The sequence below is a fragment of the Hoplias malabaricus genome, chromosome 2, assembly GCF_029633855.1.
Source record: "Hoplias malabaricus isolate fHopMal1 chromosome 2, fHopMal1.hap1, whole genome shotgun sequence".
Taxonomy (NCBI): domain Eukaryota; kingdom Metazoa; phylum Chordata; class Actinopteri; order Characiformes; family Erythrinidae; genus Hoplias; species Hoplias malabaricus.
In genome coordinates this window covers 27,357,344-27,383,056 of record NC_089801.1, presented here as the reverse complement: position 1 = coordinate 27,383,056, position 25,713 = coordinate 27,357,344, and the positions used below count along the sequence as shown (strand labels likewise).

The following is a 25,713-nucleotide window of genomic DNA, read 5'->3' as shown; positions in this document are numbered from 1 at the left end:
TGAAAACGCCTCATACTAGAGAAATATTTCATTATGATTTTTTAATTAATGTTAGGCCTATCTATGCAAGACTGTCTAAAAATAGCAGCAACCAGAAATATAAACATCCAACATGTGACTAACACCAGGTAGGATATGCTAGCATTGAAGCCGCTAGCTAGGATTTTTTCTGAAAATAAACTGCAGTGTGTGAGTTACACTCTCCACACCAATTATGATGACATGCGAGAGTGTAATCTTTTTGTGCCGTCCACGGGGAATTGTTCTTCCCTGTGCAAAACTCAGTGGAGCTGACACACATAAGATGTGTGTACTTGTGTACTCTCTCTCTCTCTCTCTCCCTCTCTTTCTCTCTCTCTCTCTCTCTCTCTCTCTCTCTCTCTCTCTCTCTCTCTCATCTACCTGCCCTTTTAAGCTGGAATGCAAGGTTTATATGTGCAAATAGTGTGCAATGGTTGCATTGATGGCTTACTTATCAGAACACACAAATACACGAGTAAACAGTGCCTAAAATTACAGCTGCTGTTGTTGTGGTTTTCAAAAGCCCACGGTTCCCATTAAAGGGGTTTTTTGATGTCAACGGCAGTGCTAGTAGAGAAGCAATCAGAGAAAAGCTTGTGGAGCTGTGCCGAGCCGAGCCGAGCCGAGCCAATACCATGCGGTGGAAACATGCCTTATTATCCATCCATCCATTATCTGTAACCGCTTATCCAATTTAGGGTCGCGGGGGGTCCAGAGCCTACCTGGAATCATCGGGCGCAAGGCGGGAATACACCCTGGAGGGGACGCCAGTCCTTCACAGGGTAACACAGACACACACACATTCACTCACACACTCACACCTACGGACACTTTCGAGTCACCAATCCACCTGCAACGTGTGTTTTTGGACTGTGGGAGGAAGCCTTATTATTTATTATTTAATTATTTATTGTTCCTGGTAACATTTACCTCCCTTCTGAATATCACTGCATTCCGACACTTAATTCTGGGTGCAAATTCTTTTTTGGTTTTTGAGTGCAAATGATCAGTTTTATTAGTCTTTTTTTTTTCTACTATTTGTCTGTAATGACAATAATGACTCAGAGAGACACAAAGAGAACAGCCTTTCTTCATAATATGAAAGTCAGAATGAAGCCAGAGCCTCTGACTTCACATAGTAACTTGAAAGAAACCATCAACCAAGAGTTGTCTGTTCCCTATTATTCAAAGCCAACCAGAATGGCAACACTCTGCATTCATCCTCCAGATGGCTGTGGAGTAATGCATTCATTTTATTACAGTATGAAAAAAAAGTATTAAAATATCCTGCATTGTAATATCTATTAAATTCATACACACATCTGTTTCTCATAGGGGTCTCATTTTTAGAAACTACTGTCAGTGATTACAAATATTTCTGGCTGCAACCTATCAGAGTAAAGAAGGTAGGATGGAGGGAGGGGCATAGATGCACACATTTACTCAAGTCTGAGAGCTTTTTCTACAGTCACATTTTTGCTCCTGGGCTCCTCTACGGTTGCAGAATGTAATTTATTTTTGTAGCACTGTCCTGAAATCAAGTGGGAGGGAGTTGGGTGGTTTCTTCCCCTCCTTCCAAAGTTCAATTTCTGCAGTGCTGAGCCAGGAGTAGCACAAACAGAGGCTCTATTCTCCCTATTACAGGTCAGTGAAGCATCACAATGACTCTGAAGCTTTCATTTTAAAGTAGAAATACTACCTGATGTTCCTTTAAATGGGGCAGCAGCATTAATACCACTGTTCCCTGGCTTAGTTTGGAGTGACCCAGTAAGATCCAGAGAGGCGTTCTCTTTTTATTACAGACTGCCAACTCTCCAAGCTGAAAGCCACGCATGAGAAATTTGCCCACTGTCTTACTATCTCATCTCCCTGGCAACAGCGATCCTTGGCAAAATGAGGGCCATCGGGCAAGAACGCACATGGAAAGAAGGTAAAGCATGAAACTATTTTAGCTATTGGGCACACGTGTATGCATACTGTTCCTGCGACGTGACAGTCTCTGTATCTTAGGTGTTAATAACCCAACAAAGAAAAAAAAGGGTTTCATATGTGAAGTGATACAACAGGCAACAACATGTTCTGCAATGGAGATGAAAAGGATTGTGGTAGCCTCATTATAGCTCTGCTAGTAAACAAACACGTGGGAGAGAAGGAGAGAGATGCATACAGAGAGAGAGAAAGAGAGAGGCACACAGAGAACATGTGGGAGAGGAATAAGAGAGAATAGCCATCTGTGACCTCTTAGAGGGGTCTGAGTCCACCTACTGATTATAACACTCAACCTACATCTGAGCCATTTTGATGCATTGAAGAGCTGCACTGATAAACATATCTTCTAGTTTTATCAGTAAAAAATCCATATTTTATATGTTACAAATAAACATCTTATCAATGTCAGATCTCTAACAATGAAAAAACAAACAAACACCAGAATTTAAGAATTTATAAGTTTTAGGATGTCTTCCCTCTTGGGAATTCTCTCCTCTCCTAGACGAGAAGAATGTGGAGGAGTCAAGGTGTGCTTCCAGAAACCCTTAAAGTCACTGCTTTTTTCCTACGGATCCACCTCTGTGACCCGGAAACATATTTTACTACACCATGATGCTCTGGTTTCCTCCCACAGTCCAAAAACACACGTTTTTGTGGGCGCCCCCTACAGGGGGTATTCCTGCCTTGCGCCCAATGATTCCAGGTAAGCTCTGGACCCACCGCGATCATGAACTGGATAAGCGGTTACAGATAATGAATGAATGAATGAATGAATGAATAAATGAATGAATGAAAGCAAGCGTTGTGATAGGCTCAGTTCATCAGTAGACAACATCATATTTGGAGGGGTCAGCTATTCAATTTCCCCAATTAATGTTCGTTCTATCCATTCCTCCTCCTGTATTCCTCGTCTTGATTCTTCTGCCTTCTTTCATGGTAGGAGTAGAGCAGTAGGATGGGAGTGGGAGGACAGGAGCTGTAGCTGAAATTTTTGGAAATACCAAAGGATATGAGCAGTAGCAAAATGAACAAAAGCAACAAATAAGAAGCAGGACAGCGTAATGAGCTAAGCACCGTGGACACTTGAAAGCCAACTCCTCACAAGCCTATGGTGGCTCAATTAAGTTAATGAATTTAATTGATTCATTCATTAATTGTCTGCAACCGCTTATCCGATTCAGAGTAGCAGTGGGTCAATGGGCACAAGGCAGGAACACATCCTGGAGGGGGCGCCAGCCCTTCATAGAGCGACATGCACATCACACATTCACATCTATGGACACTTTTGAGTCACCAATCCACCTACCAGTGTGTGCTTTTGGACCGTGGGAGGAAACCGGAGCACCCGGAGGAAACCTACGCGGAAACAAGTCACAGTCACCCAAAGCAGGATTTGAACACACAACCTCCAGGTCCCTGGAGCTGTGTGACTGCGACACTACCTGCTGCACCACGGTGCCGCCCCTAATGAAGTTAATAATTAAATACAATTAAAAATATACATGTCAGCCCAGGACAAGTACATATTTAACTGGCTTATAAATAATGCTTGTTCACTGCATTCTCTACTGTTGTCCATCCTCACTGGGCAGACATGCAGTGGTGTAGTAGGAAGTCGTCCTCTGTTCAAAGCCACTCCAGCAGGTGTTTGATGCAGCTTCACTCCTCTGCTGCAGTTTTAGGACAACCAGCATAATGTAGTCTCAGTAGCTATTTTCAGGTCACAGAAAAGAGGAAGAAGATCAACAGGACATTTTAGGGTTGCAGGATGCAGCCATGTTTCATTCCAGCTACAGCTGCTCCTTGGCTCAGATTCTTTGCCAAATGCAGAAACCTCCTCTGCTGAGCACTGTCAATCACAGTGCCACACCCATGTTCATGTTAGCAGTAACGGGTTTAAATTATGTAAAACAAGATATGACCACAGCAGACAAATGAGAATAGGGAAGAGAAAACCAGGTTGAAACTATGAAATAAGAGCAGAAAAAGCAGCAAACTAATCTGTGTTCCTCACATCTTATGCTGTGTTCCATTTACCTCATATATCGGATGTTTGAACAAAGAGTTCAGAAAACCTATAACCTAGGTTTTCATTGTTATCTTGTTCCTGGTTAGCATTGTTAGTGAAACCAGTTGAGAACAGCACATTATGTGATATTTTAAGCACCCAAACACCATGGAAACGCATTCACATAGAGCAGTTGGACAGTACTGTGTGTGCGGCTGATTAAATGAGACACAAATAGTTAGAAACACTAATAAAGAGTATGATACTACTACATTTACACATTGCTGATGTGTGGGCAGCTATCTTGGATTCTGGACTTGGGGTTGGTGAGGCTCCTCTGACTTTCCAAATGGAAAATCCCATTTGTGGGGCAGTTCCATTTGAAATTTCCTACTTGGAATTTGGAAATTCTGACATCCAAGTTCAAATGGAATGCAGCATTACGCTGCATTCGGGTGATCGTTAGAAGGTTGTATGTACCAACTTCACTTCATTCAGGTGCTTGGCTGAAAATCAGTGCACTGTACACATGTCCCCAAGAAGTGATCTATAATTAAATAACAACTAAATGCTTTTTAGTAATAACAAATCCGATCATATTATTTGACTTTTATCCACAGAAAATGTACAGCACTGCAGAAACTGCACTATGTAACATTTGAAGGAGGTGGGAAACCCTGCTCACCAGGAGGCTGCCTGCAGTCTGCCGTTAGCGCTGACTACTGTAGTCTGCATTTGCATTTGCTCATTGGACACACTTCATGCACTTTGACTGAGGGAGCATATTTCAACAGTGGCTGCTCAGCCCTGTTTGCTGTAGCTGCCACTTGTGTGCCCTGTATGCCAGGGAAGAATGCCTGCTTTCACCTTTGCTAATCTCCCCTCCACAAATGGTAACTTTTACTTATGCAACAAACGTGAAACCAATGAAACAAACCTATGCCCCGCTTTCCCCTGTATTTTATTCCCTGTGTTTAATTGTCAACATGAGAAAAAAACATAAATTGTTATGAATAAACTGTTGTAACTCACAGCTACAGCCTCCAGGACTTGTTTGATAGCGTCTGCTGCGTCTCGCTCACTGTAGTAGCCCTTCTCCACCACCCTGCAAAAAAAAAAAAAAAAAAAAAAAAATTGGTCCAAAATGACTCCATATTGAGCAACGAGGGAAAAAGATTTGGCTGAGCACTTTTTCCAATTTTCACTTTGCTATTTTCCAGCCTCAGTGTGAGCTGGTGAGTCAACCACACCTCTGTGAACCGTGAGAGATGAACAGAGACACTTGTATTGATTGTTCATGAGAAAAGGCATTTTGGAAAGTGACTCATATTCGAGAGATATGCTTCAGCTGTGGTTTATGGACTTGGGAAATGAAAGACAGCTTGGTTTGTGTAGAGCAGTATAGTTCAGGCTTTCCTGTACTCTGCAAGGAGTATATAACAAATACGCAAGGCTTTCATAATTCACTGAGTGTCATACATTTCTGAATGGTAAGCTGCTATGTAACTGCTCACTTGTAAGTACAATCATATACTATAGATGTGGGGTAAGATGAGGATTCCTGATCCTGACAACCACTTCCTCTAGACAACTTTTTGTTTTGCCTACTCCACACACTGAACCACATGACGGGGCTTGTTTTATATGACAAAGTATAAAAATGAGGTTGGTATGGGGTTGTAACTAACATCACTGTCTTCTACACAGCAGACTGCTTACCACCTTGGGCAGGAACACCATGCTATGCCAGTAAGGGTAAGACTCCTAACACTGCAATAGCCATCTCCATAACAGGATTCATATTGGAAGTCATTTTGTACAACAGCATCTGCCAAATGCCATAAATGTAAAAATAAATGTGCTCGCCAAGTGTAGGATTGGGAACAAATCCTGGTACTACTGTAAAATTACACTGAACAGTACAGAAAATACATTTTATTCATGGTGTATGTTTCATCTATGTAAGTAGAAACACTACAAACGAGGAACAACATGCAGTACAGGGTGTCCCAAATATAAAGAAGCAGAAACGTAAGGAAACGCACAAAAAGTTTTTTTTTTTTCATTCATTCATTGTCTGAAACTGCTTATCCAATTCTGGGTCACGGTGGATCCAGAGCCTACCCAGAATCACTGGGTGCACAAAAAATTAAAATAAAATAATGATAATACATTTAATTTTAGATACAAGATGTAAGGGAAGGGCAAAGCCTGTTAGGCCATGGTTCCCACTTGCCCCAACAGCTTGTTTCTCAATTGCATCACCATCTTTTATATGGGTTTGCTTACTTTTGGGATATGCTGTAGTTTGCTACACTATATGTCCAAAAGTTTGTAGACGTCTGCTCATAAAATATATCTTCAGAAATCAATAGAATTACTAGGGAGCTTGCCCCTTATTTCAGAAGGCTTTAGAATAAATGTAAAATATTGCAGTGAGGGTTTATTTACATCCAACCACAAGAGTGTTAATAAGGTCAGATATTACTCCAGCTCATGCCAGAGGTGTTGGATGTTGCTCAATCACTCCAGGGAACAGAGTTCCACTGCTCCTCTGGCCAGTGCTGAGGGAGCTTTATATTCTGGCATATTATGGGCATAATGACCTTGGGCACACCTAAATGCACCAAGTCATCTCATTCTATTACTAATACTAAGATTAAACAAGCTGTGCACAACAGAAGTCTTGAATTAATAAACTAGTAGAATTCACTAATTAGAAGAAGAGTCTGAATACTTGGACATATACTGTACGTTATGTAAGCAAGGCTCCAGTGATGTAAACACTTTTATAGAACTGACCTGTCAAACAACTCTCCTCCAGTGACGAGCTCCAGGACAAGACTAATCTCTGAAGGCGTTTCAAAGATCTCCTTCAGCTTAATCTGTGATATGAGAGATAGAGGGTGACAGACAGAGAGAGAGAGAGAGAGAGAGAGAGAGAGAGAGAGAGAGAGATTCACAAGAAAACTTAGGTAACTCTTTACTGTAGGTGTTTGTTCATAAGCCTTTCATAACAACAGGCACAAACCTATATATAAACAAAAAAAGCTTATTCCAACAAAGGTATATTGACATAAAATGTGGTCATTTTGCTCCTGGGCTCCTCCTACAGTTGCAGAGTGTAGTTAGCTTTTACAACAATGTCTTGAAATCAATGGGGGACAGAATGTTATGGTTTCCTACCTTCCTCCAAATGTTACATAGTGCAGTTTCTGCTGTGCTGAGCCTGTAGTAGCAATGACAGAGGCCCTATTCTCACTATTACAGGTCAGTGAAGCATCATAATGATTTTAAAGCTGTAATTTTAATGTAAGTCAATGATAATCACAATCAAATTAATGATTGTTGGAATAAGCCATTATGGATAACAGGGTTGCTTATGCTATACTATATTTAATTATATTTCTTTAGTGTAGATCATGGTGCTATTAAGAGATTCCATATTATTTGATATTTTAAAAGATGCTGGAGTGCCTCTTCAAATCAAGAATGAACTTAAACTGCAACCTGCATTGCAGCAAGAACTTACAGACTGGCAAATGGAACAGTGGCCATCTCTATTTGATTTTCAGTGTGAACTGTGAATTGTGATTTTTGATTATCACATAATTAATGGTTTTAAACATGATAACTGATGCAAAGTAAAAGGGCAAAAAATATTAGAAAACCTCTGAGACTGAAGTTGAAAAATGTGCTTTACATTTACACTTACAATGTTTGGATGAGAAAGACGAAGTAGCACTCCAATCTCTGTTCGTACAATCTTCTTGTCAACCTGCGAGGACAGCATTGGGAGCAAATTGGTTAATTGGCTGAACTGTGTGCATTAATGAATGAACACAACCTTATGAACAATGAGTAAGTGGACAGTGACTGCAATCATGTACAGTTTGAAAGACTCCTTCCTGCTGGAATGAGACATCTCAGATACCACAAACCAAGCAATGTCCTATGGAAAATAGATGTAGACTCTTCTTACTGTGCCTCATTTCGAAATAATCAGAAACATAAATGTGAATTAAGACCTTAATATATTTCAAAATAGCTTTTATTTTAGAAAACTATGAAGTTGGTAAAAGTTAAAACAGGAATATTTTTAACCACTGGGTTACAACTGTGTTGCATCACCTTTCTCTTTTACAAGACTTTAATAATTATTAGGGAACTGAAAACAGCAACTGATTCAGATTTGAAAGTATATTTTTTAGGCATTCTGCCATTATACAAGTTATCTGCCACTGTTGTCATATTTTGCAGAAAACACTACAGTGGGAACAGGACAGTCTAGCACCCACATTCCCTGAGTAGGCAGCCATGCTGTTGTACTATGTAGAATACAGCCTGTCATCCCATTGTAATGTTAATATAAGCATCTTTGAAATGGGATGTTTTTTTCTGTAATTAAAAATCATTTACTCTTAGGGTTGGATTCACAAATGTGTATGTTCTTTTCTTTTGTTTTGGTCCACACAATGTCCTTTATTTAATGTCCATATACAACCTAAAGTGTTGAATTGTACAACTATAATAACACATTTCGACTGTGCATTTCAAAGCAGAGAAATTAGTGCCATTTCTTAGATATCGTTGACATGTGATTTCAACTGGGCATAGTACAGTCTACATTTGCAATTCTGGGTGTAGCTATGAATGGCATATGCTGACAAATATTTATTAAAAAAGTATTCCCAATTCCACAATCCCAAGTGGTGTTAATCACAGATGAATGCTGCTATTAAAGCAGAGGCGTCTGAGGGACAGACGGTGATGGGCATTTATTATGGATTTCACTGTTGTGCTTTATGCATAAAAATGTAACTTTACAGGAGAAAGATTTTATTTTAAGTTATTTTGAAGCATTTCTTTTGGTCCTCTCATCATGACTTTTCCACACAAACTGAAAGATGGCTGTTGTGTTCAAATGATGTAGTAAATTAAAATCCACAAATGTGGAGATACATTTTAATTGGATCATTATGATTATACAAACCTATATATAAATATTAGTACTAGATTTCAACAATGTTTAAATTGGTCTTTGTTATATTCAAATAAAGTATACTAACCTGAAAATATACTGGAATGTTTTTATACTGCATTACTTAACAATGTGCTTTGAATCATTACATACAAATTACATTTTATTCAATATTAAAAAATGATACACTTAAACATTATTGTTCTTTAAATGTTCTTTAGTAAATAAAAAGGTGCAATACAGAATCCTGAAAACCTGAAGAACTTTTTGCATGATATTTCCAACTGACAGAGAATGACAGAGATTCTATATAGTACCTTTTAGAAATGGATTATGGCACGAAAAATATTTTTTTTATTTGTATTTGACAACATATGTACAGAGCTGTCGTAATTGCTATTTAGAAGAATTTGCAACATATCTTCCATCAGTCTGAAGAATAATTTCATAATGCAAAGCACCCTTAAATCATGAAAATTGTTCTTTGAGTGCTCATGGTTCTAGAACTCTTTTCTTTACTAAAAATGTCAGTCTGTTATTTTATGTTTAATATACAAAACCTTTTTTTAAACTTTTATTTGAACATATTTTGAGCATATTTAAAAAGCGTTAGCAACATATTAAGATTTAAATTATCGCTACTGATTCCTACTGAATTCAGAAGATGCCGACTACGCATTTGAGCTTGTCATTATTAAATATACTGCAGAGGGTGGAACCTTTTCTATGACTGAGTTTTAGGACAAATATAATAATACAATTCTGAGAATTTAGTCAGAATAATCCATTAGAAATATTCTAAATCTATTGGAAATATTTAGAGTTTAAAATAATTCAGAGAATAGATTCAGAGGAAGTTTTAAAAAACGCTGTAAGGATTATGAGATCCAAATCTTTAGAGATGGACTCCCAGTCTGTGCGTCAGTTTTGAGTGAGTTGTGAAAGAAGCAGGCAAGTGAAGAGCCAGTGAACAGAATTATTTATTAGACGCTTCCATCCACATGAGATGACAACCGTCAATGCAACCACTGACTATTGACTGTGATGCATATGGCTTTAGATTTTATGTCCATAAGCCGTAACGCGTTGGAGTCTCATTTGGCGCACTCTGGGCACGCCGGAATTCCACTCCCTCTGGATTAGTCATTTTCATGATTATTCTTATAATATCCTGTGAAACTACATTTACTTTCCTGAATAAACACAGATTCTTGCACATTCATTGTCTGTAACCACTTATCCAGTCCAGGGTCACGGTGGGTCCGGAGCCTACCCAGAATCATTTGGTGCAAAGCAGGAACACACCCTGGAGGGGGCACCAGTCCTTTGCAGGGCGACACTCACTCACACATTCACTCACTTGTATGGACACTTTTGAGTCGCCAATCTACCTAACAACAACCAACTCAACACAACCAACTCCTCACAAGCACTCGGAGCGGGAATTCAATCCACAACTTCCAGGTTCCTGGAGCTGTGTGACTGCAACACTACCTACTGCACCATCGTGCTGCCCAGTTCTTACTCAGCCAGCGTTAAATTACTAACTGATGTGCTGAACACTTCTTTATTTATGATTTTTCTCACTTTATTCTCAAATTTATTCTGATTTTAATCTCTGAATTATTCCCAATTAAATCTCTGAATTTTTTTTTTTCTTGGAATTTTTCTGACCTTATTCTTTTAAACTTTTTTTTTTTTTCTTCAGTGGAGTGGCTCTATACTCTTTTCAAAGAAACACCTCAAGCTTTGGAATAACCTTTCAGTAAATGTTCAGGACAGAGAAAAAAAAACATTTTACTTAGTCAAGCATTTGATATTAGATTCCCATTAAAAATTGCAGATCTGGGAGTTCATGAATGTAGAGAATTGTGGAAATCTGAGATGTCTGTACTCCCATCCCACTGCTCTCACAAATTCACTCAGATTTGCTGATAATGAAGCACAAGGGCACTGATATCACATGGAGCCCTCTGTACTACCTTTCAGGCTATCCTTTTTTCAGGCACCACCCAAGCTCTAGAACAAGCTTATAGATTGGGGGGGGGGGGTGTTCCTGATCACCTCACCATGAAGTTTTGTCTTCACAGCCACCAACTGAGTGATGACACTGGTCGTTTTGTATCTACATTCATTGTCCATTATATGAGCTCCATTGAAAATACAGGAACAGTTTCTGGTTCTACAAAAGATGGTAATCCACCCTTTTCTCTGCATATTTTGTCATCCCATTTCATCCTGCTCTTTAATGGTCAGGACACTCACAGGACCACCACATATAGGTGTTCCTAATCCAGTGTAATGTTCTTTTTTTCACCCAACAAAACAATTTTCACCCGCCTTACGTTATAACTTATTAACAGAGCTCTTAAAACAACTAATAACGTGACTCATAATATCACTAATATAGACCACTGTGCACTCATTGTAAACCCATAACTCCTTATTCACTATTCCCTATGTTACTCACTATACATTGCATATTATACGGAATCTAATTTGGGAGGGTACTGAACAGTTTTGGACATTACCTCATGCAGACTTTTAGCAAAGAGTGCAGTGGATTATGGGAATCTCCTTTTGGGCATTGTGGGATGGTTTGTGTGCACTGAAAATTGTCAACTATGTTTAAAGACAGTGCTACAAAATGGAGAAACCTTAAAATAGCACACCATATAATAAATAGGGAACTGTTAAGGACACAGTGTGAGTCTTGGTTCCTTTTAAGGTTTCTTCCTTGTGTTCTAAGAAACATTTTACATGCCAATGTTGCCTTGGTGACACTTAGGTCTGGAACCCAGAATTCCACAAAGCTGCTCTGTTTTATGACTGACAATGCCAGTTCTCTATAAATAAAACTGAACTGAATTTCACTGAATACAGTCCTATTTATATCATTTGAAAATGTAAGCATTGTACCTTTATTGTATCTGTAGCACACTATTGATAACAAAAGACATTAGCACAATATATAACAGAAAACTGGCGGAGTCCAATTTAAAAAAAAGCTGTAAGTTTGCTTTAATTTATTTCTTTTATTTGTTTTTTCTTGTAATACTTTATTTTCTTCAGACGTGGCACATTAGTTTAAAACATCCTGGAGAAGTCTTTAGCACATATTGTGACACATTAAATGCAGAAATATATGCAGAGGAGTGAGCATTCTGCCATCACTGACAGACAGCAATTACTTACAAGCCATTATGTTGGAGAGAAAAGCAGAGGTTTTTTAAGTTCTCTGCAGCTAGAGGGGGAAACCTGATGAAGTGTGAGTCTCTGACCCAGCTGGGGAGCGAGCACAAAGACAAGGAGTAAAAAGCTTTCATGTATCATGTAGAGAAATCTGTCAGCATACTCACAGTTTTCTTCAGCATTTTCACAGCATAGGGCTTCTGCGTGCCTTTCTGTCGACATCGAAACACCACAGACGTGGCTCCCCTGGAGGTGGAAGAACATCAGCATCAGAAAGGAACAGCACCAGCTTTTGAATCTTGAAGTAGATTCACAAAAGTCAAATGATAATTTTAATACAGTAGTTAAAAAGTGTTGACACTCTGGATCCAGAGCTGAATATGTTATCTGTTGTAGGTCACATGTTAATTTTGCTTTCAGATCAGTCTAAAGTGAGTCCCATGTCATTAAGAGGCACAGCGTTCTGTTATAGGAGCTCTTGTAACCACAGGATACTTGGGAAATCCTCTTGACCCCATACATTTAAGTATTTTTACCAGCTGGGCTGTGCTAGAGCTTTCTTCTCTCTGGACTCCAGTTCTGGAGCACAGGATCAGGCACAATTAAAAAGGTCAGTATCTGGTACATTTAAGCTATTTCCCAGCATTAATTAATCTTTTTCTTCCTTTTTAATTACAAAAGCACAGCTGTCATGGTTCTTCTGTCTTGGCTCAAGCTCACAATTTCCTGCCCAGTCTCCTACCAAGTTGTTATTAGTTGTTCCACTGCAATATGATTTTGATACCAATACTATAGTGAAACTGCATAAGGATAAGGACACAAATAATTATTATTATGTAATAGGTGAACAAATATTTGAACGCATTTGTGTAATGTAAATTCAAACATTCTCCCACTCTTTTGTAATTTTATGTCTGTTACATAATAATTGTTAAGACAATTGTCATTTTATTTTATTCAACAAGAATTAACCTAAATATTAAATCATTTGTAAATGGCAAGCGAGAGGGATTTATTAATGGTTGCATTTGTTATGAGATCCATCAAGGAAAAAAGCACTGCAAAAGCATGTGTATCCATTTGTTCTCTTCTTGGGGATAATATTGTGTCCCAAAGTATGTTGTTAGTTTTGGTTTAGGCGATTTAAAGATGGTGCTTTTAATGTTAGTGACTGTGAACATCACATATAAATACTTCATTTTTAGTGGGTTTTCTTTAATAAAATGACAAAAGTGCAGGAGGAATTTAGAATTTGATTTGAATTACAATTATGTTTATTATTACACAAAAAAGGTTTTAAATATTTCTGTACAACTAATATAGGGCACTTTTTTTTACAATGAATGTAAGGTGCCTAACATCAAGGTTAAGGATAATACAAAAAAGCCTCAAAGAGACAGTGAAAAAATAAAGAAAAGAAAACCGAACATATACAAGAGTGAAACTTTAAAAATAAATAATAGTAAAATAGTATACTAGTATAAATAACAGTATTTGTAAGAAGGATAATATTAAACAAGGTAAAGATATGAGATAAAACCAGTAAAGGTGAGGAAAAAGGAGAGAGAAAACAAATATGGATGGATAACATAGATCAAATTTCAATTATTATGAAAATAACAGGATATATCTGAAATTAACAAGCCAGTTCTATAAAATGCCAATCTAAGTCAATTTGATTTCAGATATTAATAGTACCGCAAGCTAACAGTTCAGAATATAGTTACCATGAATAATGATTTAATGATACTTTTGGCAATATTTCTGTTAACGTATAGCAAATATATTACCAAGAAAAAATATGCTATAATTATAAAATAATATTAGCTTGAATCATAATCATAGTAATTTCCAGGAAATAAGAATTTTTATACATTTATATTATTGGAAGAATCTCTTTCATTAAAGTCACTAACAACTCACTTATGAAGAACATGACGCTAAAAAATCTTAAAGAGAATTACAGAGATAAAAAAATCTAGAAACTTTCCTCATCTCCTGTACAGCACTAACATTCCTATACCACACTCTGTATTATACATAAGCCACTGTTATATGCTGCTGACAGTTTTAAGTGGTCAAGCCCATTTTTAGGTGCTGTGTGTTTTCAACATGTCAACAGCTGATGCAGGATCAGCGTTTTGACCCCTATTCCACTATATAATCAGCTTAGAGCAGCAATCAAAACTGGCACAGGACCAACACAATATGCTTGAACAGAGCTGCTACCGGCGGTTTACAAGCAGGCATCTCTGCTGGAGAGCATCCAGTATGCAAATAAATGAAATTTGTGTAGACAGCTTGGCTAATAAAATTAAGGGGAAGTGGCCACCCTGGTGTTCAGTAGAGCTGGCATCTGGATTCTCACTGGGGGTTTCAGACCAGATCCCACTGACCAGACTGGAAAACCATAATCACACACAAACCAGCACACACACACACACACACACACACACACACACACACACACACACAAACACACACATATATAATTTTTGGAATGTGAACAGTCATCGGGCAATATGACAGCAAGCTTATATGCTCCAATCTGCTCCACTTAATCTCCATGTCCCCAAAAACTTGGATCATCTCCCTGAAAAAAACAAGGACTTGAGAAAAGCCTTATGTAACAGAAAAAAAGCGTTTTTGAGTGAAATCAGAAAAAATCGGAACATTAGGTAGGAAATCTCCTACAAAGGGCCAAGTGGATTTTGTTTAGATCAGTGGTTCTCAGCCCCGCCCATATGAAAGAAGAATCAAAAAAGATCTCCTTAATGTCTTTGTAGTTTCTCTTGGACCATGAGATCAGATGGAAAAATAAAACAAACTTTAGCATTAGTCTCTTGCTGCTCAAATGTGTCTCCTGAGATAGACCTCAGTAATCTCACGTGTCTCCTCGGGTTTTAGTGGAAATCTCAGTAAACACACAAATTGTGCTTAGATTTGCCAGAGGAACTAAACCCTACTCTCTCGTTTATCTCTCTCCAGGTTCTTATCTCCTTGTGTCTCATTCTTTTTCTCCTAAGGAATATTAGGAGAAATAACATCAAGTCTCCTGAGCCATTACAGAGTAAACTATGAGCAATAAACTTTTCCTCTGGGCAGTTTCCTGGTTCTACAATATTGACTAAACTCACCCGTGAGGTAACACGCCCTCCCCAAGTGACAGTTCACACTTAAAAAACTGTTCTTTTGAAAAATGCCATAGTAGAATCATGCTTAGCTGCCTAAAGAGCCCTGCATTTTTTGTAAATGCAATCATGACTTTAATTATTGTATAGAGCTTATATCAATTAAAGGAGCAATTAGTCATTCTTACCTTCAAATAGTAGCAAACAAGGTTTATGTGAAGTGATTATTTCATATAAAACACAGAGATGCATGAGATAAATAATCAAAATGTTCTAAAAGGCAATGTTCTTGATTTTAATCCAATACCATTGGATGTTTCCTCACCATTAGTTCTCCTGTCTGTTTGCACGCTGGAAAAATGTCTGGTGTTTGTATGCAGCCCTAGCTCAGCAAATGGCAAACAAATTAAGTACCTCAGTTCCGAACTGGCTCAGGAGCTCTCTCCTTACATTGCCTGCTCAGGAGATAGGATGTTTCTCTATTCCTGCTCCATAGATGTTTACAAGTTACTTATTCTTGCTGTTACAGTTACTGTACTTAAGGATGAACTGACTCTATATTTAGGAGAGCGCTAACTGCATGAAAGTAAACACAGACCAAATGTGTTACAAAATTAACATAATAGAGTTACACATACATAATAAGAGTTACAAATGAGTTTCTGCGGTAGTTCCATCTTAAAAGATGCAGAGCTCCTGAATTAATACAAATGGCAGGGGGGGGGGGGTCCACAAAGTAGATTTCCAACATGGAGGTGACCATGTTTCAAATTTGGCTTAGTACTAAAATTGTCATAAATCCAAACCATGTGTCCATTTAATGACAATTTCATGTGAAGAAGAAGCACAGGAGAATTCCCCCCCCCCCCCCCCCAAAATCTTAGGGAATCTTAGTGACCTTGAATTTTTAAGTGTTAGACTAGGGGGATACTAAAATATGCAGGGCAGGGGTACTCTTTGACAATGATTTAAAAAAAAATCTGGTTTAGATGACTCTCCCACCATGTCAATTTGTCTTGAGCCTTGCCCTGTAATTGCTACAATGCTTCATTTCATTAGATCATTAAAGGTTAATTGAAGGCTGGGCAGAAGGATCTGTATTAATGAGGAGGCTCTGCTTGCAGTGTGATGTATGAGAGGAAATGGAGTCCACTTTCTCTTCCAGTGCTCTCAAACACACACACACACACACACACACACACACACACACACACACACAAACACACACACATATGCAATGGAAAATTTGGCATTTAATTGTTCAAGAGAACCATAAAGTTTTATCTAACTTAATGTGACATTGTGAGCCCTCAAGTGCCACAATATTCAAGACAGTGGACCTCTCTTGATTAGATCACCAAGTTTATCCCCAGTGGTGCCTTAGCCGGTTGAGGCCAGGAGTCCTTGATAGTACCACTGTCCTCATTGTATGGGTTGGTAGGATGACACTGTCTTTCAGCATCTCTCAGCTGATGTGACAGATCTGGACAGTTTTAATTTTCCTCCTCTGGTGTTGCATTAGTGGCATTTTCGAAAGAAGCAGTAAGTTGGCCTCACATGTCTCGAGGGAAGCATTTGTTTGCCCCCAACCTCACGAGGCGGGTGGCACTGTGTGTGATGAGTGGGAGAATTACAGAAAGGGTGGAATTGGAAAAACTAGAAAGTTTGGCCAAAAATTTGGTGATAATCAAAACTGAACAACATATGGACAATTTTACATGTAAAAAATGAATTTGCTTGTAATATTTTCATCCGGCGGTCCTACTGCAACATCAAGACTGCAAAACCTTTAGAAAGCTTAGTGAACATAAATTAAGAAAAACTTTAAATAAAATGAATTCAAGTCATTTGTATCACTGAAAATGTAGAAGAAATCATGTGTTTACATTTTTACTTATTTTCTATGAAGCAAAACTGGCATGAGAGTCCCTGAATGAGCAATTAGAGGAAAATTGAAACTATTTCAGTTTTTGATATTCCAAATATTTTTTTTTATATCTTCCTGCGTCATATTTATTGTTCATATTTTCTCATAACTTCATTTACTGAGCATAGTAAGGTAACATACTTATACACAACACCAGTGAAAAAACACACACAATGGCAAAGGTACTGGGACATGCCTTCAAGGTAATGTAAGACTCTGCTTATCCTTTTAAATTCATGCCCATTGTCACTGTTACTTTTTCTATTGTTCTTTTTGTCTCATTCTTCTATGACATTATTAATTCACAGCACACAGAGATGGTGACAGTAGCCATGCCAGTAAATCCCTCGTCCTCTGTGCATGTGGTCATCCTCTCACAGCCCTAAGCTCTATGTCCCGAGGGAGAGATTTTCAGTTCCATTACCTCTCACCTGGACTGAGAGGCTTTGCTTGATTGACTCAGCTCTTGTGAGGGATTGAAAAGCTTTTTGTTTTAAGGTGGACAAAAAACAAAGATAAGCAGAAAAACTGAGAAGTCAGCACACATTATTCAGAAGAGTGCTCTGTTTTATTAGAATATGTATCTCCGTAATTTAACAGAAAAATATTTAAGTACAAGCATTATCACCAAATCCACTAATTTCAGATAATGTAAAAAAAGGTAGAAGCCAACCATTTATGACTTATTTAAATTAACTGTCTAATTTAAACTTTGAATAGATCATATCCTTATGTCAGTTCATTTTACTTTTATTTTAATTTACTTGGGTGTACTGCTTCATTTGGGAATCAGGACCCTCTGTGGAGAACTCAGGGATAGGGGAGGGATGGTTAGGTAGATGGTTAAAAGTATTGGAAAAAGGATGCCGTTGTAACTTTAAAACATTGTAAGAAAACTGAGGCCCAAATCCAGGACACCCAACAAAGAGGGCTCTCTAAAGAGTTTAAAGGCATATGCAATAGGATTTACCGTTTAAGTTGTCTTTCAGAAAAAAAGAGGGTGGACTATATGGCTCGGGTCAATTTGGAAAGGGAAGTAGATTATTTAGACAATAAAGTATTGAGGCTCCAGCGCAAGCCATAGCCAAAAAATAAATAACTAAGTAAATAAATAAATCAATAAAAAGTTTTGGTCAAATACAAAAGCTTTTGAATCCAGCGGTGAATACCAATGACTACAATCTATGAAAGATTCTCTAAAATTACTAACTTAAAATAAAACCTGGTGGATCTACAGATTTATTAACAGCTTTAGACAGTTCAAACATCAGATATTACAACTTTACTGTAGACCATCTTTCAAAAGTCTTCATGACAACTGACATTAGCCTTTATAAAGTTGTACACCAACAAGTGCCAATTGTCACAAAGTCAGTTTCAAGCAAAAGTGCACCTTGTAATTGATGCTTGTTGGAATATGCCTTATGTCAATTGTCTACAAAGGTTTATATGTCTCGTGTCAAGTAGCCTTATGAACAATGATTTACAGGAAAGCGTTCCCCAGAGCACTATATCAGTAAAGCTCACATCTGCGCTTTATGAATGAGCTGAACATTAGCTGAAGTAAGCCATGGTGGGTGGGTAATGCAAAAGATGTGAATAAAAACAAAATATATTGGGTTTCATAGCGAGCTACAGGGGAAACAGATGGGTGCTTCAGCGAAGCCAGACCACATGTCTCTACTCATCACCACACTCATCACCAGTAATGACCCAAATCCAATCAATATTCATCACACTAATAATATTATATTTCACAGGGGGACACAGACACACACTCGTGCGCATACACATTTCAAACAGCTAAATCCTAGAACAGTAAATAACCAATAAAAGCACACAAGATGAAAAAACAATGTTCTCTAATGGCACTTAAGAGGCCTCTATTAGTGAATCTGACAACGTCCAGCTTACTGGCCTGATCACTGAAATAACTAGCAAACATTTCATTTCATTTCCATTTCTGTGCAAATGGCTCAGGCACCTAAGAATAATTATTACCATTATTATTGTTAGTATTTCTCAATAAGCATGATTTTTGTATGAAATTAAATATCATTTCAGTAAATATAAGAACATAAATACAGTAAAACTAAAAGGACTAAAAAAGTATTACATGCTTCTAAGTTAGTGTGAAGAAAACGTTTGTTTTCAGATGTTCTCCTTCATTGAGTGGATTTGTTAAATAAATGACTCACTTGATTTAACACAATAAAATATTTATTAACCAAGAAAACTAGGTATTATTGGATGATAACCTCAAATAATACTTAACAGCCACAAGGAGAGGTCTGAAATGGGTTAAACCATCACACTCACTTACAGCCTACCACTACTTACTACAATAATATTATTTGTTTTTTTACCGATAGTAGGGTATTTTAAATAAATAAACTCTTACTGCTCAGATAAACAGCTTTTTAAATCTAATTTTCTCAGATGCAAAAAAAACATTTGCACAGTATTGTATATATTGTATATATTTAAGCACTTTTGGTTCTTGAAAAGTGCTATGTAAATTAAATGTTTATTATTATACGAGCTGAAATAATTGTTAAGAAAAAAAAAAGATATAATCATATTCCAAAAAATACATTCCCTTTCATACAGGGCTGTGCGATTAATTGAAAACTATTCTAAATCGTCATTCAAAGCATCTTATTAACATGATTCTGCCTATATCCATTTTATCAATTTTTCTTTAAATTTTGTTAATATTTTTTTGTTCATTCTGTTAATATGTCCCCCGTTGTGTGTTTGTCTACTGTGCCCTTAAAAACCCCCACCATGTATTCTACCTCATTCAATCTGCCACATGGAAGCAACATGGAGGAGAACCTAAACACAGAGTCCAAATGAGCAACTTGAGCAGATTGTACCAAAGACTGTCGTGTGAACATTGGACATTTGATTATAGTGAAGACAACACTGAACATCAAGTCAAATGAGAACACTGACAAACAACTAGGAGTCTATTTCAACAACTGAAGTGAACTGAACAATTGCATCACCAAATATGAACAGTTTATGGTTCAAAAAAAAAAAAGCTCCCCGACACATTAGAAAAAAAGTCCCAGCTTAAATGAAGCATATTTACAGTACAAGCCTTGTGATTGAACTATAAACTTTCATGAACCATAATCATAAAATATTCAATGAATCGTGATATTGATTTGCTGTCCTGTCGCTCAGTACTAATTTCATAAAGATTTTTGACAGAAGCTATAGAAGTACATCAAAGGAGTAAAAATATCATAATAGGGAGTGGTGCAATTTGATCAATCTGAACTAATGGAAATGCAGCATGATTTGTAGAAGCAATCAACAAACCAGACTCAACTAGAGGGGAAACAGCATAAACCCATTTAATGTTATTGCATATGAAGTGATGTTTTGATGATGCCATGAAGCTGCTAATGGATCTGAGCTCTAGTGTCTATAGATGGAGATGGAGAATAAGATTCAGGCAGCAAATGACAATCTGTGGCTTGAGATTTGTACGTTTGGCTTTTAAATACTCATTTAAGTCCATTTAAATTCAATTGATTTGATGAATGGGGTGAAGGAACTGAACAGACAAATGCAGACAGAAAGCTCTTTGAGGACTCTTACTGTACAGTAATCTTAGAGTTTATGTTAAATGTTGTTTGTATGGATTGCTTTCATGCTTTCATTTGCCAGTGCACAGACAGTAGCAAATCACTGCTAAGATTAATGGTCAGTTATATTACAATAAAACATATGATTCTCATTCTCAATCTAATCATTCTGTTTGTCATTAGAATTTATTTTCATGGCCTCATTTTTTTATTTACTTGTAGTATTATACATATCTATAAATATATATATATATATATAATTCCTCTGTTTAAAATTTTAAATATTGTCTTAGTTCTATTTTCATATAAAATGGTCTTAAGTGATTTGCACATTACTGCATTCTGTTTTTTATTGACATTTTGCCATTTAGCGTCCCAACTTTTCTGGAAATGGTTTTATATTTCAGGTGACACAGAGCTTTAAAAGCCTTCAAAAGCACAATTTAAAACACTGATTCCGCAGCAACTGTGGTATGAAGAACTGCTAAGCTTTGAGAGCACAATGATTCTCCCTTCGTCAGACCCTTCTCAACCCAACTTTTTATGGTTACACTACATTTGCAGAGGCTGAGGGTAGTAACTAAGTGAATGAGGCTCTCTGACAGTAGCCACTTAGTGATAATGGATTTCCCAGCTTTTGTGTTTCTGTGCACTTAATGCACAGCTGACAGGGGGGAGTGCAGAAGTGTATGTTACACAAGCTGCTACTGTTACTGTTTTGTACTTGCACGGCATTATATAAGTGTGTGTGTGTGTGTGTGTGAGAGAGAGAGAGAGAGAGAGAGAGAGAGAGAGAGAGAGAGGAGGGCAGCTCTCTGAGGAGCAGGAGAAGTTTCATTATAGATTCAGCTTGTTCTGCCTCCTTCTTCAGGACCCTGGTGCTTTACATTTTGGCACCACTGGCTAGAGATCCGTAATTCATCAGCCACTGCCCAATGAGGAATAAAACACTGCAGCATATCTGGGAAATGAGGGCAGTCGTTTATAAGGTTGTTTACAGTGTGATAGGTAACAGATATGCTCTATCAAATCAGAAGGATGTGCTTGTGTCTGAGATCCTGATATGAATCTCATTAATTAATTAATGTTTGGAAGAAAGTAGTTTGAGTTACGACTGCTGCCTCAGTGGAAGCTGCAGAATGTTATACAACAATGCTCTGCTTTCTTAGAGGCAGGAATCTTGTGTCTTATTCTCTGCCTCAGAGGAAGCAGAGCATTACTGTAAAGCATTCTGTAGCTCCTTAAGAGGCAACAATCATAAATTAATTTACAGTAAAGTCCTTCTTCAGAATCGGCCTCAGAGGGAGCAGAGCATTAAAATCATTCTATAGCTTCCTCAGTGGCAGTTTAGATTTTTGATAAACATCAAACTAAATATGAAACAGAACTAAGTCTACAGTAAAGAAATTACATTATATTGCGCATTCAATTCTTTCAAAGTTATATAAAACAGAGCAGGCAAACCACAGAGGTGTAGGCAGAACTTTAACGGTTTATCTGTTAAATCTCCACCGAATGTGTGTTATCCAATCACGTTCATTCCCGCCTCTTGGATGGTAACCAATTACATTTGTTTGCCTCTAAGGCAGTGCTGCCTCCAGAACCATGCTGAGTAGTGAATTCCACCTCCAAATTTACTGGCATTTACACACATTCCCAAAACTTGCTGTGGCTCCATATGGAAGTGTTTTTGTTCTAATTTCAGACTGTTCTGAACACTGGATTTCCTCTCTCAAATGAGACAGCCCCAGTAGTAATTAGAATTCAATCTGTCAACCCCCCCCCCCCAACACCCCCCAACCCTTTCAGTTCACTACAAAGCTTTAATCGTCATCTCAATGATATCAATGCATCAAAGCAGTTGTGAAAGCCTCTCCATCAAAACAAATGAACAAATTTAGTCTCGTTCACACAGTGTTTTGTTGCTTAAAATACACTGAATGTTCACTAAATTAGGAACGCCTACCTTGTATCTATATTCGCTGTCCATTTTCTGTGCTTCACAGATCATACAGTTCTACAATTACAGATTGTAGTCCACCTGTTTCTCTGCATACTTTTTCCCCATTTCATTCTGCTCTTCAATGCTCAGGACCACTACAGAGTAGGTATGATTTGGTTGGTGGATCATTCTCAGCGCTGCAGTGACTGTGTTGATGTCACTGTCAATGGTAAAGTTTTTAAAGCCATCAGTGCCACTGCTGCTACAACCAAAAATATCCAGCCAGCAGTGTTCTGTGTCCACTGAATAAGGACTAGAAGACGACCAACACAAACTGTGCAGCAAAGAGGTAGGTGTGTCTAACAGAACAGACAGTGAGTGGGCACAATGTTTAAAAACTCCATCAGCACTGCTGTGTCTGATCCACTCTTACCAGCGCAACATGTCACCATGACATCAGTGCCACTGCAGCACTGAAGACGATCCACCACCCACATCATACCTGCTCTCTGATGGTCCCGTGGAGGTCCTGATCATTGAAGAGCAGAGTAAAATGGGGATACGAAAGTATGCAGGGAAACAGGTGGACTACAGACTATAATTGTAGAACTACAAGGTGCTGAGAAAATGAACAATGAGTACAGATACAGGGTACGTGTTCCTAATCCAGTGATAGTTCAGTGTATATCTCAGCATAGTGTTTTGACAGATATCAAGGACAAGCGACCAGGCCTGTTTTCTAGGCTGTTTTGCTGTTGCTGTGTCACAGATGATTGGTGTTTGATTGCTATTGATTTGCCTGTTGCCATGCTGTGCATCATTTGGCTGAATTTCCCATTTTGAATCTTAAAAGAACATTGTTCATGATGTGAGTCCTAATTAAATTGGCACTCTTTGCTAAACTTGCATATTGCAATTGCAATATAAAAACAATGATTTCTTCAGCCTTCCTCTCTCTCTTACTACAAATGAATAGTGTGCCAGGGTGCAGACAGTAGGTTCTTGGCATGGAATTTACAAGCAGAAGTGTGAAGGGATTTTATTTACTTATTTATTTATTTATTTATTATGTAGCAGAGACTTGTACTATTTACAGGCACCCAGGCAAAAAATTGCACAGCCCCATGTCATACTCTGACAGATATTTGTTATCTCCAAACATGTTCAGAAGGTTTCTATGCATCTGAATATCAGTGAGACATTTTAGTAACATGTTCAACATTATAGGAAGATGTTTGGAGTGCTGAACACTTAGTAAGATGGACTGTGTTATGGCAGGGAAGAGATTTAGCCTGCTGCTGGTGTCAGCTCAAGTTACAGAGTTACTGCCCTGGTGACAGATTGATAGGTGCCAAAACAAACAGTGTCTCTATTTATCACACTGATTCACAGGTGTCTGGGAGACCCTGTCAAATATCTCAACTCAACCTCTGCCAGAAATGATCTGGGGGGGTAGGGGGGGGGGTTGTAGAGAGTGGGAGATGGAAAGAATGAATACATGAGTAGACTTGACAGGCGGACTCCATTTTTTTCATTCCAAATCAATAAGAGAAATGATATACATTTAACAAAATTAATTAATAATAATAAAAGAATACACGACGTGATATTTTTTTAAACAGAGAGAAATGATAGTAGGTCGTTCTTTATTAAAGGATTGTTTACTCAAGAAGTCTTCACTCAGCACAGTATAAATGAATGAAATTAGATATTTGAGTGCTCGTTTTTAATAAACTGTAGTATTATACATGGGTTTGGGTTCTTGTTTTTAAACGTCAACCACCCATGGCAGGTAGAGCTCCAGCACGAAACCCGAGCAGCACTCACCGTCCCAATTCGGACTCGAGCTCGTAGAAGTCCGCCAAGGTCTCCTTCTTGGAGCCGTCGATCCAGTATTCTGGGGCTGTCCCGGTTCTTGAGGTGATCATTGTGACTGTGAGCATGTCAAAGCTCCGATGCTCAATCCGGTCGCCTGTTTCCTGCGGCTTGGCCACTCGCTCTGATTCAGGTTCGAGATGTGGAGCAGAGAGAATCCCCCGCCTTAAAGGTGGGGGAGAGAAAACACGAAAACACTGGCTCTGAAAGCAGCCCCCTGTCGAGAAGGGGGATGGAGGGCTTCTAGTGAAACGGCGGCTGAGATTTTACTTGTAAGCCCGTGTCCCTGAGAGGAGCTGAGCGGCTAAACGCCTCTAAAGTGGCCGTTAGTGTGAGCGGTCAGCTTCATCACAGTCCTCGTCGCTCTCGCGCTGGGAGAGAAATGATGAGCTCGAGCTGCTACAGAGCGCCTTCCACTGGGTCTTACTGTCGCCAATGTACCGCGAAACCAGGGGACGTCACATCACCACAATTACATAACTCTTCTACTCCATTACATTAACAGTAAAACTCTTCAACTCCGTTACAACAACAGTAGACCCCTTCTACTCTGTTAAAATGACTGAAGAATTATTCTAATTCATCATAAAGACAAGCTTTTCTTACACCACTGACAGTAAAGCTCTTCTACTCCATTACATTAACAGCTGAACTCTTCTGTCCACTACAATTACACTTGAACGTAGCTATTCTACGGCAAATTAAAAAAAAAACAGACTCTTCTATTCCATTAAGATGACAGTACATCTATTCCACAGCAATGACAACAGAACTTATTTAATCTATTACAAAGTCTGAAGAACTCTTCTAAACCATTGTAATGACAGAAATATATTACACAACAACAAAACTCTTCTGTTCCATTACTGAATTCTTCTGTTCCTTTATAAGAAGAGTAGATTCCTTCTACTCTATTACATTATTAGTAGAACTCTTCTGCTTTGTTTCATTAGCAATAGAAATGTACTAATCCACTACAATGACATTAGATCTCATATAATCCATTACATTTAGGGGTGGTTTCCCAGACATGGAATACGCCTAGTCC

The 25,713-nt window shown here is 38.1% G+C and overlaps 1 protein-coding gene across 1 annotated transcript in view; it reads right to left on the bottom strand.

The window, feature by feature from the left end:
- The window catches only part of camk4 (calcium/calmodulin-dependent protein kinase IV), a 39,114-nt gene extending 14,091 nt beyond the window's left edge, over positions 1-25,023 (bottom strand). Inside the window, exons 1-5 of the mRNA XM_066660685.1 lie at positions 24,618-25,023; positions 12,359-12,437; positions 7,734-7,796; positions 6,821-6,903; positions 5,051-5,123 (exon numbers count right to left, since the gene is read on the bottom strand). Of these exons, the coding sequence (XP_066516782.1) occupies positions 5,051-5,123; positions 6,821-6,903; positions 7,734-7,796; positions 12,359-12,437; positions 24,618-24,733 (414 nt within the window). The 5' untranslated portion in view covers positions 24,734-25,023. The remainder of the gene's footprint in view (positions 1-5,050; positions 5,124-6,820; positions 6,904-7,733; positions 7,797-12,358; positions 12,438-24,617) is intronic.
- Positions 25,024-25,713: the final 690 nt, after the last annotated feature.